The 12,980-nt window shown below is 41.1% G+C and overlaps 1 protein-coding gene across 8 annotated transcripts in view; it reads left to right on the plus strand.

The window, feature by feature from the left end:
* Positions 1-8,594, plus strand: part of kmt2cb (lysine (K)-specific methyltransferase 2Cb) — an 85,064-nt gene extending 76,470 nt beyond the window's left edge. For all 8 annotated transcript variants that reach the window (XM_084913352.1, XM_084913353.1, XM_084913357.1 and 5 more), the window contains 11 exons: positions 299-575; positions 954-1,093; positions 2,480-2,593; positions 2,697-3,813; positions 3,907-4,043; positions 4,132-4,274; positions 4,390-4,564; positions 4,667-4,783; positions 4,865-4,938; positions 6,314-6,422; positions 6,674-8,594. In XM_084913352.1, the coding sequence (XP_084769478.1) occupies positions 299-575; positions 954-1,093; positions 2,480-2,593; positions 2,697-3,813; positions 3,907-4,043; positions 4,132-4,274; positions 4,390-4,564; positions 4,667-4,783; positions 4,865-4,938; positions 6,314-6,422; positions 6,674-6,766 (2,496 nt within the window). In that variant the 3' untranslated portion in view covers positions 6,767-8,594. The remainder of the gene's footprint in view (positions 1-298; positions 576-953; positions 1,094-2,479; positions 2,594-2,696; positions 3,814-3,906; positions 4,044-4,131; positions 4,275-4,389; positions 4,565-4,666; positions 4,784-4,864; positions 4,939-6,313; positions 6,423-6,673) is intronic.
* Positions 8,595-12,980: the final 4,386 nt, after the last annotated feature.

The raw sequence follows: 12,980 nt of genomic DNA on the forward strand, positions 1-12,980 counted from the left end.
TGTTAATTCTTGCATGTGCAAGATATTTAAAGCTGCATATTAACTTAGCTATCCTAGTTTATTGGCAGATTTCATTTTACATGAGAAAGTAAACTACTTTTAAATCAGCTGATAAGGGCATTTTAGTTCCTAAGAGATTCACTTCTTAATATTAAATCAGAGGAGTAATACAGAAGTCAACATTTAACAGCTTTAAGTGCCTTTTTACTTGGAACACTTGGGTGACTATGGTGGACAAATTTAGAGGACAACTTGCATTGCTCTAAACTTCTATTTATTTGTTTTATTTATTTTTCAGAATATTACCGGTGTGGTGGCAGCCATTTCAGACCTCTTGTGTGTGAAGATCCCCAGCAGTTATGAGGTCAGCAGCACCCCAGACAGGGGGCCCCTATCTATGATCAGCGGTCAAAGGGTGGGCCCACATGGCATGGAGCCACGGCCTCCCATGCTTTTCAATGGACAAGGAGACAGTGGAGGACTGCATGGACGGCCGGGACAAATGATCAGAGCCAGTGGACCACAGGGAATGATGCAGCAGGCACATCATTTCCGTTTCCATCCCAACAGCCCAGGTAGGGAATAAAACTAAATTAAACAAGAGCATCTCTGATTCCACCCGGTGCAGTAATACAGCCTGTAATTGAAATGTCATGTTTGATTTAAGCTAAATATAATCACTCCCCGTGAAAAAGCACAATTCAGCAATACTCTTTCGATACCTAATCACTTCCCTTTAAACATCCAGAGGAGCGCTTGTGTTTTTTAACAGTTTTTTGAGTGTACCATTATTTATCTGAGGCTGAAGGTAGCCTACAGTCCAATTCTATAAAGGCTGTTTTATTTTGTTTGCTAAAGTTTGTTTAGTCCAATTAAAGATTCAATCATCTGTAGGTTACTGTCAGAGATGTTAAAAATTGATCTAATTTTGCATCACTTTTCTGTTACATCAGGCAATGCTGGAGCTCGAGGACCTGATCACAAGATCCCTGGCAGCTCTGGATGTAAACCCCAGTGGTGCTGCCACTGTAAGGTGGTGGTTCTGGGAAATGGAGTGCAGAAAGCCATCAAAGACCTCCCTGTTCACATGAAGGTACCAGATGCATTGGCTGCACAGTCATGTATATATTAACTGTGCACACCACCTGTCAAATAAAGGCTAAAAGTTGAAATTATAACCTTTACAGGCAGCCTGAATGGACTAAGGATGTAGTGCTTCTCCATTCCTTACTCAGAGATCAAGGCCACAGATAATAAAGTGCTTCTGATCGTCAGCAGCTCTCATGAACAAAAAGGCTCGGATATCTAACGGCGTTGACTAAAGTACACCATATTTTAATATAGTGCCATGTGACAGTTTTGCCCCTGAGCAAAATTTCTATCACAAGTAAAAGATGAGCTGATTTCCAAAAAGCATTAAGTCAAAGATGACACATGGCTTTAATATTTTAACAAAGATTACTTTTCTATATTTAGTAATTTATTTATTTTTTTTAAATTAGACACTCTGCAGGTCAGCATCTGTGGTACCACAGTTTCTCAATTATCACCTTGTGAAACAGAGTCTAAGAGTCTTCAGATTCAAACTTGTTCTTGTTCTGTCTTTACAGCTTGAACTTCTTAAGGTAGTAATTCATTGTGAAGTCCTGCAGTAGGTGCTTCCTTCGGTTGATCTTAATTTTTTTTTAAATAACGTTCGATGTATACGTGCAGACTTTGCTGTTCTTTAAGTAAATCTGCCCCTTCCTGCAAATTATTCTGCATGTCGCTGTCAATAAAAGCCAAAAGCATGACTCATCAGTCTGTGAACTTAGCAGTTAGTTAAAGCTTTCATTTATGCATCACATAACCTTTTATAATGATGACTGTGTCCAAGCCAAAGCCCCGATGAGCTAGTTAAAATGTGAATTTTTGGTAAAGTTATCCGAGAACTCGAGCTTTAGCTCCTTTCCTTTTTACAGCTGTGAAATTGTACAAAATGCAAATTTGCACTAATGTTGCTTGAGATGTTGAAATTATGTTTTTGTTTTAACTTTATGCATTTTGGAGATGACTATAGCTTTGATTTGTGTAATGAGTCCCACTGTCAGAAATTTGGATCATTTCAATGCCATGTATACATATAATATTGAGATTACTATATGAGCTGTGATTGGTTGGCTTACCAGATTTTTACATTGGGGAAATGAAGTATTAAAACTCCTTTCACCCTGAAGGGCCACACTTATCAATATATTCATATGCACAGCACTGCAATAACACTGAACATATGCTCTGATTATGTAAATCTTTCCTAATGGAGTTAAATAGATTTCAGATCAGTTAGTAGGTTAAACAGCAGTATTTAGGTTATTTAAATATTGCATAATTTATTTTTCAACATCGCTTTGCCTTGAGTGGCTTCCATTAGTCAGATGTTGACTTACACCTCATTCCTAATTCAGCTTCTTCAAACTTGGACTGATTTTCTTCTCGTTAGGAATCTGAAGGCCGTTGTAAATCTGAAGACGACTTGGTCTTCTGCAGCCACAACTGCTTCCTTCTCTACTGTTCATCACCACCACTGCAGTCCAGATCAACCACAGAAACTAAGGTTTGTACCACTGTAACCCATGCACATCTCTGAGAAATCTGAGTCTTAAAAAAGCATTTGACTTTTAAGTTTGGCATTTTTTTTTCCCTTGTCATCTTCCCAGGAGTCTGTGTCCCTCCTCCCAGCCTCTGAGCAAACGGAGAGCCTTTCTAAAACTCAGCACCAGTACAGTAACAACATGTCCTCGCTGGATGTCCATTGTCTGGCCCAGCTTCAGCCAAAGCAGTCACCCCCCTCTACACCTCCCATCCCCTTCCCTTCAGCAGGTGAGACACCCAAGACTGACGCAAAATCCGATGCCCTCAAAGTGACAGTGAAGCTGAAGTCCAGGCCAAGGTCCCACGACGGCTGGCACCAGGGAAAGAGACAGAAAGGACTCCGATGGAGGAAATGGACTGTCCAGGTGGTGGTGCCAAGAGGGAATTCGCAGCTCCCGGATGAGGATAAGATTGATGAGCTCCTGAAGAAGCTTGGAGCCTCCCTGCGCCCTCCAGTGTCACTCAAGGACCAGAGACGCTGCTGTTTCTGCCATCAGTTTGGAGATGGAATGACTGATGGTCCTGCCAGGCTGCTCAATCTAGATCTCGATGTGTGGGTTCATCTCAACTGTGCCCTTTGGTCGACTGAGGTGTACGAGACTCAAGCTGGCGCCCTCATCAACGTGGAGCTTGCGCTGCGGCGTGGTCAAACTATACGATGCGCCTACTGTCAGCAGACCGGAGCCACCAGCGGCTGCCACCGCCTGCGCTGCACCAATGTCTACCATTTCACCTGTGCCCTGCATGCTCAGTGCACCTTCTTCAAGGATAAGACCATGCTCTGCCATGCCCACAGGCCCCGGGGAACAGCGGGACAAGCTCTGGAGCACGAGCTGCGATGCTTTGCTGTGTTCCGGCGTGTTTATGTCCAGAGAGACGAAGTGCGTCAAATTGCCACGGCTGTGCAGCAGCCCGAGTTAGGTTACACCTTTCGGGTAGGCAGTCTGGTGTTGCATGCGATCGGCCAGCTCACACCGCTACAGATGGCGTCCTTCCATTCCTCAACAGCCATCTTTCCAGTTGGCTATGAAGCTTGCCGCATTTACTGGAGCATGCGCCATGGCAATCACCGCTGTCGCTACATCTGTTCAGTTGAAGAGAGAGACGGGATACCAGAGTTTACCATCAGAGTCATCGAACAAGGCTACCAAGACATGGTCCTGACTGACACCTCTGCTAAAGGTTTGCCCTCAGGAAAAAAAATACTAGTGTGTTTTTGTGGCTGATGAAACAGTTTTAACCAGCTTCTGTTCTTGTCTCTGCTCTTGTCATTAGGAGTGTGGGATAAGGTGCTAGGCCCAGTTGCTGAGAAGAGAGCTGAGTCGGGCACTCTGAAGCTCTTTCCTGTTTACCTGAAAGGAGAGGATCTGTTTGGGCTCACAGTTCCTGCAGTTGCCAAGATCACAGAATCGGTTTGTACCTACTTTGGAGGATTTCATCAGCTGCAAGAATTTAAAAACATCAACAAATCTCTAAATGATGCTTTTCATCTGGTTTCAGCTCCCAGGAGTGGAAGCTTGTGACAGGTACTCGTTCCGTTACGGACGCAACCCTCTCGTGGAGTTGCCTCTCATGTTCAATCCAGCTGGTTGTGCCCGCGCTCAGCCAAGAACAAGCTCTCCCTACACCTCACTGGTGATAAGGTAACTTTGTTTGAAGTTGACATTAAATTAGCTTCCTGGGAACGTTCTGTCTCCAAGTAAATAAGTCAGAGTTAATAAAATGTTCTCCTTCTCCACCTCCCTTCTAAAAATAAAGGCCTCAGCCACAGGCTGTATCCAGCAGCAGTGCCAGGTCTAACCAGAATGTTGCCCAAGGAGAAGGTGGCGCCCCCCATAATAAGCCTCCGGTGGTGCACCCCAGGTCCTCCCAGTACCGCTGGATGAAGAGTGAGTGGCGAGCCAACGTCTATCTGGGCCGCTCCCGCATCCAGGTGAGTCGACCAGATTTAAATTCCTTTTAAACTGTCAGAGTGAGACTGATGCTTTTGGTTTCCATTTCCTGTTGACTAAATGAAAATGTGACATATTCACAGGGCCTGGGGCTGTTTGCTGCTAGAGACATTGAAAAACAGACAATGGTGATTGAGTACAATGGAACCATCCTCCGAAACGAGGTCGCCATCCGGAAGGAGAAAATCTATAGGTCTAAGGTAAATATATGTGCTGCAACATTGTGTTTCTTTAAAATGATCTTTTCCAAAAGCTAAGAGCATTTCTTCTCTTCCTTGTAGAACCGGGCAGTGTTCATGTTCCGCATCGACAGCGAACATGTTGTTGATGCCACACTAAATGGAGGGATCGCAAGGTACTCTGAGCTTCCACGAAATGTTTGAGCATTTTCATAAATGTATTTATGACACTGTAGCATTTCTTTCATACTCACTTACTGCAACAAATGTCATTCAGTGTAGCACACCGATGAGCCACAACATTAAAACCCCTTGCGGGTGAAGTGAGTAACCCTGATGATCTCAGTGCACTGGTATCTGTCAAGGGGGTGGTTACAAGAGGCTGCAAGTGAAGAGTGAGCTCTTGAAGTTAAAACAGGGAAAAATGAGCAAGCCTGTTGATCTGAGCGACTTTGACAAGAGCCACATTGTTATGACTAGATGACTGGGTCAGGGCACCTCCAGAACAGCATGTCCGGTGGGGTGTTACCTGTTTCCAGTGGTTAGCACAAGTGATGAGGGCTTAAAGCACATTGATGTGTGGGAGTAAAGGGTGGCTCTGTGATCCCACAGAAGAGCACCTCCAGCACAATTTACTGAAAACTGGTTATGGTAGAAAGTTATCAGAATGCACAGCGCTGCACAGGGTTTTCATACTGACCACTATCCCCTGCCAAAGGAGGCAAGGGTGTTAACTCGGCTTCCAAGTCCCTGAAATCTCAAGTCTGTTTGAGCATCTGTGGGATTTTTGAGGAAGGAAAAAGAAGTAGTTAGATTTATGGATGGCCAGCCTTACTTCTTACAGGACTTAACTGATGAGCTGCTAAGATGGAACAAAGGTCTTGTGGAGTGCACGCCTCAACGTCGTAAAAGTAGCCTCTCCATATCTGTCTTACCGATATAATCTTCCAGTAAAGTGGCACAGACGAGACTCTGCTTCTGTGTGTGGGAGGCTTGTCTGCAAACTGGTACATATTGCAAATGAGCATCAGGGTTTTTTTCGTTGCTGCTGTAGACGTTGGCCTTTTTTTGGATTTTGTTATCAAAGTGATGGCAGTTCAGTTGTATTGTCAAAAGGGCCCAAACACACATGGAACCAGAACTAGAGACCATGTTGGAACAGGTTCATGCCCTTCTTCATAGTTTGTGAAAGATGAACACTCAGTAGTCAGTACTACTTTGTTCTCACTGACAAAATCTATCCACAGATATGAAAACCCCTGTAAAGGTACTCTAAACTGCCTTTGCGTCTCATTTTGCCATGATGACCAAACACAGACTCACAAGTTGGAAACAAAGCTAGTTTCTTTTGAATGTCATAATTGTTTTGTTTTTTTAAATGCTGGCATTTTCATCTTATCACCGTCTGCCGCTGCGTGTCTGAATCAGCTCACAGAGGCAGCAAATGAGCCTTTAGTTGCAAATAGAATTTGCAGTCATTTAAATGTGGTCGGCTATGTTACAGTAATGCTCTGAACGCTGTTTCACGCGTGACTCGTGCTTCTTTTTCAGATATATCAATCATTCTTGTGCCCCTAACTGTGTTGCTGAGGTGGTAACATTTGAGAGGGGTTACAAAATCATCATCAGCTGCATTCGCAGAATTGAAAAAGGAGAGGAGGTTGGTATACACACACACACAAACACACACACACACACACACACACACACATATATATATATATATATATATATATATATATATATATATATATATATATATATATATATATATATATAAATAAATATATATTTTTAATTTATTTTTTCTGTAATTAGAATTTATCCCTGTTCATTTGCATGCATATGTGGGTGTAAACGGTGCAGTTGTGATATAGCCATGGACGTTTCTCCCGTGTTTGTTTTCTGCAGCTGTGTTTCAACTACCAGTTTGACAGCTTTGAGGGCCAGCACAAGATTGCTTGCCACTGTGGAGCTCCTGAATGCAGGAAGTGGATTAACTGAGCAAAACGGAAACGACGAACCCAAACGCATTCCTTGCCATAGCGTGTGGAGGATGCTGTGATCTCTGCACAGAATAAATAAGAGACTTCACACTAAAGTCATTTTACGAATGAGCAGAAGGCCTGAGCCCTTGGAGAAATAAATGAATCGGTGTTGGTTCGTCAACAACGTGGAATTAAAAATAGGCGGAGGAAGGGAAATATAACACAGTAGCAGGAAATGACTCGTGCCATATGTGAGGGGCTCTGTCGACGCCTCCGTCTGTATGTATCCGTGTGTTTGTTTGGTGTACATGGGGTGCGGAATCCACCAGCGAATGAGAAAGCACTGTGTGGGGTGCGGCCTTATTGCTTACTAAGGGCAGGCCCTTTTGTTCATACTGTTAATGTATACCGTTTGACTAAATGTAGACATCACTGAATGAGGAATGTACAGCAATGAATACCGCGAAGGGAATATTAACTTGCACTAAAAATAAAAAAATAAACAAAAAAAACCCATACACACACACACACAAGCTTTTAAATACTTGATTCCATGAGTCAGTTTTATCATAGGTCTCTGTCATGTGATTTGTGTGGAATTCGAGAGGTTTTGTATTTATTACTGAGTGAATGAATTTTATTCTCAAAATGAGATCGAGTTAAAAGAAGGCTAGATTGCTATTGTTTTTGAAGATTGAAGAAGACATGCTGTTACTTTTGTATAAATGTACATAAAAAAAACCAACAAAAAAAACTATAGGAATAACCGACCAAATACTACCTTAACCTTCTCGATGTTTGGGTGTTTTTAAAATTGTTTTTGTTCTGTTTGTCATTGAAATTTATTTAAGATGGACGTTATTTCAGTTTGAGAGTATATATTATGATTATTCTGTACAGAATTTGTAATATAACCACAATAATTCACAAAGTATTTTTGTTGTATTAAAAGTACGGTATTGTAGCGTAGTGTTTTGTGACTTACACTTACTTTGACCACTCTCAAAAACAAAAGAAATATTTTTGTTGACTAATGTAACAAGTAATCGGTTACAGAATCAAAAAAAGACTCTTCAGATAGTAAAAGATCATTGTGATCTGTTTGCTGTTAATCAGGTTTGATTTTAAAGAACTGTGAATTAGGTTTTAAAACCCAAAAAAAATGCTTTTTAACTTTTTATCACAAATGGAAACAGCAACATGTGTTAACCTGTTTTTTTGTTGTTGTTGTTGTTTTTTAAACTTTACTTTTAACACAAATAAGGTGCGAACGTCTAATAATGTTGTGACTTGGACGAACCATTGCGCGACAGAAAGAATTCTATGGAGAACTGTAGGTTGTTCTGCCTTTTGTTTTTGTTTCGTTTTTTTGGAAAGAGATGGCATCCTGCTTATAATCAGAAATATTTCTTATACTGACACTTCACAAGTCACATGCTAGAAGCAGAGGAGTTTTTGCGTGCACAATTTCAAGTTGACTGTAAAATTTTGGAGACAGTCTTAGAACTTGTAATGTATATGGCATGTATTTTTTTAACTTTCCGAAGACTCAATTGTATATATTTTTCTCAATGAATGGTTGTAACAAAATTGTTTCTTGGATATTTTTTCTTCTCTTGTACGATACATCATCCTGCCAGTGTGTTTGTGCTACATTTTCTTGGTCGTGTAAAGTAGTCATTTCTTTTCTTTTTGTTTTTATTTTGTTCCTTTTCTTTTTCGTTTCTTTTTTTTGTTTCTTTCTCTTTTTTTGAATTGCCTTTTGAAGTGTACAGAGTATGAGGTTTGGAGTTTGTGGAATTGAATTTAGAAACATTTACAAAAATAAACTATTTTACATGTTAGCAATTTGTTTGTGTTTTCAATAATTGCACTTTCTTTTCTTTTAATTAAAGCTGGAAAAAGGAATTTGTTGCATGTTGCTAGCACTGAGTTGGATCCCATAAAGGTCCTGGAAACATTCCTCAGACTTTTCTCCGTATTGGCATGATGCCAGCACCACATCCAAAAGGTGCTTTTTTTTTTTCTTGAGATCTGGTGACTGAAGGTGATTTTCATGGTCGAAAAAACAATTTGAGATTATTTAAATTTTGTGATGTGGAGCATTATCCTGCTGGAAGTAGATTTCAGAAGATGGCTACACTGTTGTCATAAAGGGACATGATCTGCAAACAATACTCGTGGAGGCTGTGATGTTTAAATGATATGAGGTACTAAGGGACCTCAAGTGTGCCCATTAGAATAGATGCAGGGATGGAGTGCTGTGACTGTAGCTCAGGAGGTTGTTTGTTTGATACCTGTTTTGAGCCATTCTACATGCCAAATATACCTGGGCAAGATACTCTTTCCCCCAAGTTGCTCTATGATGCATCCATTGGAGTGTAAATGTTAGCCAGAAAGCAGTTAAGCCTAGAAAAAGTGCTCGTAAGAAAGAGTGTGAACTGGTGAATGAGGCATGTTGCTTTCAGTGCTGAGGTAGAGTAGAAATGCGCTGTATAAGAACCAGTTCAGTTACTATGCTTCATGCTTAGGCCAAATTTGGACCCTACCATCCAAACGTAGCAAAAATTAAGACTCGTCAGACAAATTTTTTTTTTATGTCTTATATCGTCAAATTTTGGTGAGCCTGTGTGAACTGTAGCCCCAGTTTCCTGCTCAACTCTAACAGGACCCGGTGTGGTCTTCTGCTGCTGTAGCCCATCTGCTACAAGTTTGGGGGTGTTGTGCATTAAGAGATGCTTTTCTGCTTAGTCGTAACAAATTGTTTCTTGAGTTACTGTAGATTTCTTACCAACTACAAGCAGTCTAATTATTTTCCTGTGATGTCAACAATACACTTTTGCTCAGAGAACTGCAGTTCTGCAGGAAAATCCCAGTAGATCAGCAGTAACCATGCCATGCTCACAATTAAATCGCCCTCCCTCCCCATTCTGATGCTCAGTTTGAAGAAAGTGGTCAGAGTGGATGTGTGTTCTGTGTTTAGTTCAACCAAAGCTTCAAACATACTAGCAAATAGGCAAATAATGAGTCATAAGCTATGCTGACTTCTAGATATGTTTCCATTCATCAGCTGTAGAGACTTTCATAAAAATCTTTTGTTATGATCACAGACTGTTTATGACTTTATGACTGTTTATGGACATGTGATCAAGGAAGCCAAAGAGTTGTTCTTCTCAGATTGTTCAGAGTCCACATTAAATGATCCACTATGTCACAACGACTGAATAAACAAACATTTATAAAAGAGGTATTTTTCCTTCTTGGGTCTTCAGTCATCTTGTAGCGATCCCACTTTCTCTCAGAGCCCGGAACCCCCTCATTATGCTAGCATGCAATCTCGAAACACGTGTTAACTTTCAACCAAATTTAGTTAATTGTGTGTGCTGTGCTTGCACATTTACTGGGTATCACTCCTGTGGACCTGACTGTTGGTAAAAAAACAAAAAAAAACAAACCCTGCTACATCTTTAAACCACTCATACTCCATGAGAAACATGTTATATAAACTTTGAGCTTGAACAAATAAAAGCTGAGTTTAATTATAGCTAAAAGCATAATTATGTGTTTCATTTTGTGTTTAAATAACATCTTGACACATAGAAGACATAGTGCTAGGTGGCATCTTGGCATGATGGTACGAGTAAGCGGGCAAAACACACACTCTGTTGTGCTGTGCACTCTGCATTTGATTGGTACTTGGAGGGCTCGGTGCTCATGTTCTTAAACTACCCATGTGGATGGACACTAAATGGTACCAATACACCTCATGCAACATTTGGTATAGAAAGATGCTTCGCTGTAAGCACGTGGAAATTAAAGACTGCTGTTAACACAGTATGTGTTTTTTACAAAGAAACCAAGAAGTATATAAGCTTTAAAAGTTTATCAAACAGAAAACTAAATAAATTCAAGTCAGCATAAGCAACGGACAGTGCACAAGAGAGGTGGAGGCAGGGTGGAGTGGGTGGAGACGAGTGTCAGGGGTGATTTGTGACAGAAGAATAGCAGCGTGAAAGAGGTTTACAAAAAAATGGTAGTGAGACCTGCTATTGTATAAGTTTTGGAGACAATGAAAATAACAAAACGACGGGAGCTTGAGCTGAAGATGCTGAGATTTTCATTGGGAGTGAGCAGGATGGTCAAAGTAAGGAATTACTTCAAGAAAAGGACCACTCAGGTTGGATGGTTTGGAGATAAAGTTAGAGAAGCAAGGCTGGGATGCTTTGGATATGTGCAGAGGAGGGGCAGTGGATGTACTGACAAAGGATGCTGAATATGGATCTGCCAGGCAGGAGGAAAAGAGGAAGCCTGCAGAGAAAACTCCTGGATGTATAGTGAAGCTGGGCATACAGAGGAGCATGGTAGGGACAGGGTGAGGTGGAGTCAGGTGTGGCAATGAAGATGATAAGATAACTCTTTATTGTCATTGCACAGTCATACATAGTACAATAGTACAATGAGATTGGAAAACTGTCCTACGTCGGCACTACATATAACACAACACGACACGATATGACACATCACAACGCAACACAAACAACACAACACAGTATATTAACTTAGTAATAAAAAAAAGAAGAATAAGTGTATGTGTATTGCACACTGTTATTATTGCACATTAATTATTATTGCACCTTGTTATAAATATAAATATTATTATTATTATTGTTTTAAACATTGTTACCCCCCCCCCCCCCCCCCCCCAAAAGAAAAAAAAAAAGTCCAGGTAGGTAGCCAGTCAGGTCAGCTATTTGCATTGATTAGGGCTATTGCCCTGTTGTAAAAGCTGTCCTTGAGTCTGTTTGTCTGGGACCTCAGTAGCCTGAACCTCCTGCCAGACGGCAGCAGCTTAAACACCCGGTGTCCTGGGTGTGTTCCGTCCTGTAGGATGCTGCGTGCCCTCTTGAGACAGCGAGTGCTGTACAGGTCCTTCAGGGAGGGAAGAGAATGTCCAATGATTTTTTGGGCCATATTAATGACCCTCTGGAGTGCCTTTCTGTGTGCTGTGGTGCAGCTGGAGAACCACACACCGATGCAATATGTCAGCACACTTTCAATGGAGCAGCGGTAGAAGACGGTCAGCAGCTCCTTCTTCAGGACCATTTTTCTGAGGATTCTCAGAAAGTGGAGACACTGTTGGGCCTTCTTTAAAACCGCAGAGGTGTTAGAGCTCCATTGGAGGTCTGTGTCTATGTGCACATAGAGTGCGTGGAAAGGAGACCCTTTCCACGCACTCCCCGTTGATGCTGACAGGCTGCAGCTCGGACTTCCTCCTTCTGAAGTCAACTACCAGTTCTTTTGTCTTGGTGGTATTGAGGTCCAGGTTGTTGTCTACACACCAATCTGACAGCCTCTGAACTTCAGCTCTGTATGCCGTCTCATATCCCCCTGAGATGAGCCCCACCACGGTGGTATCATCTGCAAACTTGATGACTGTGTTGTCTGGGTGGGTACTAACACAGTCATGTGTGTACAGAGTGTACAGTAGGGGACTCAGGGATCAGTGACTGAGCAACTGCTGCAAATCACTAAAATGATCCTAACTTATAAATAACCTCAATGCAGTGCATTTACACTTAGAACTTTTCTGTCAGTGTAAAAAAAACCCAAAACCCTGTAACAACACATTTAATCCCTGAGATATCTTTATATAAGAAAAAAAAAAACAATTTCAATAGTAAATCCTAGTTTATATACTTGACAAAGAAAAATGTCTAAATAACAGAAATGTGTAAGATTAAAATGTAAGAAATAAAATTACAGAAAAAGTTCTGGTAGCTTGCTGCCCAGAAAGTTTATTTATTTTTACTGTGGACCCCTTGGGAAAGGAAATGACATTTCTATAGTAGATAGAGGGGTAAAAAGACAAACCAGGAACTTGTTGGTCATTTAATTGTTTATTTATTACTTAATTAGTTTGGTTTAGTGTAAATACCCGCGGGGGAGGTGTTTATCAATAGCAGAAGCTGAAAAAACTTCAGAAAATACAGCTAAAATTCACAAAATTGTCTCTCCACATTTTACAGAACTCACCAGTGGACCTTTACCGGGGAGATTCTGTCCCCAGGGCCTTATGTTTGACACCCTTGAGATGCACGTGAAAATAGTAGCAACGATTTATTAAAGTATGAACTTCAAGCACAGAGCTACTACAAAATCAAACAAATGTTTTTAACTCCGTTTAAGGACAGAGAAGCATGTTGATATATATTTTTTTAAATCCCTGCAGC

The sequence above is a fragment of the Perissodus microlepis genome, chromosome 18 (assembly GCF_051167445.1).
Source record: "Perissodus microlepis isolate ML-2025 ecotype Zambia chromosome 18, ASM5116744v1, whole genome shotgun sequence".
Lineage (NCBI taxonomy): Eukaryota > Metazoa > Chordata > Actinopteri > Cichliformes > Cichlidae > Perissodus > Perissodus microlepis.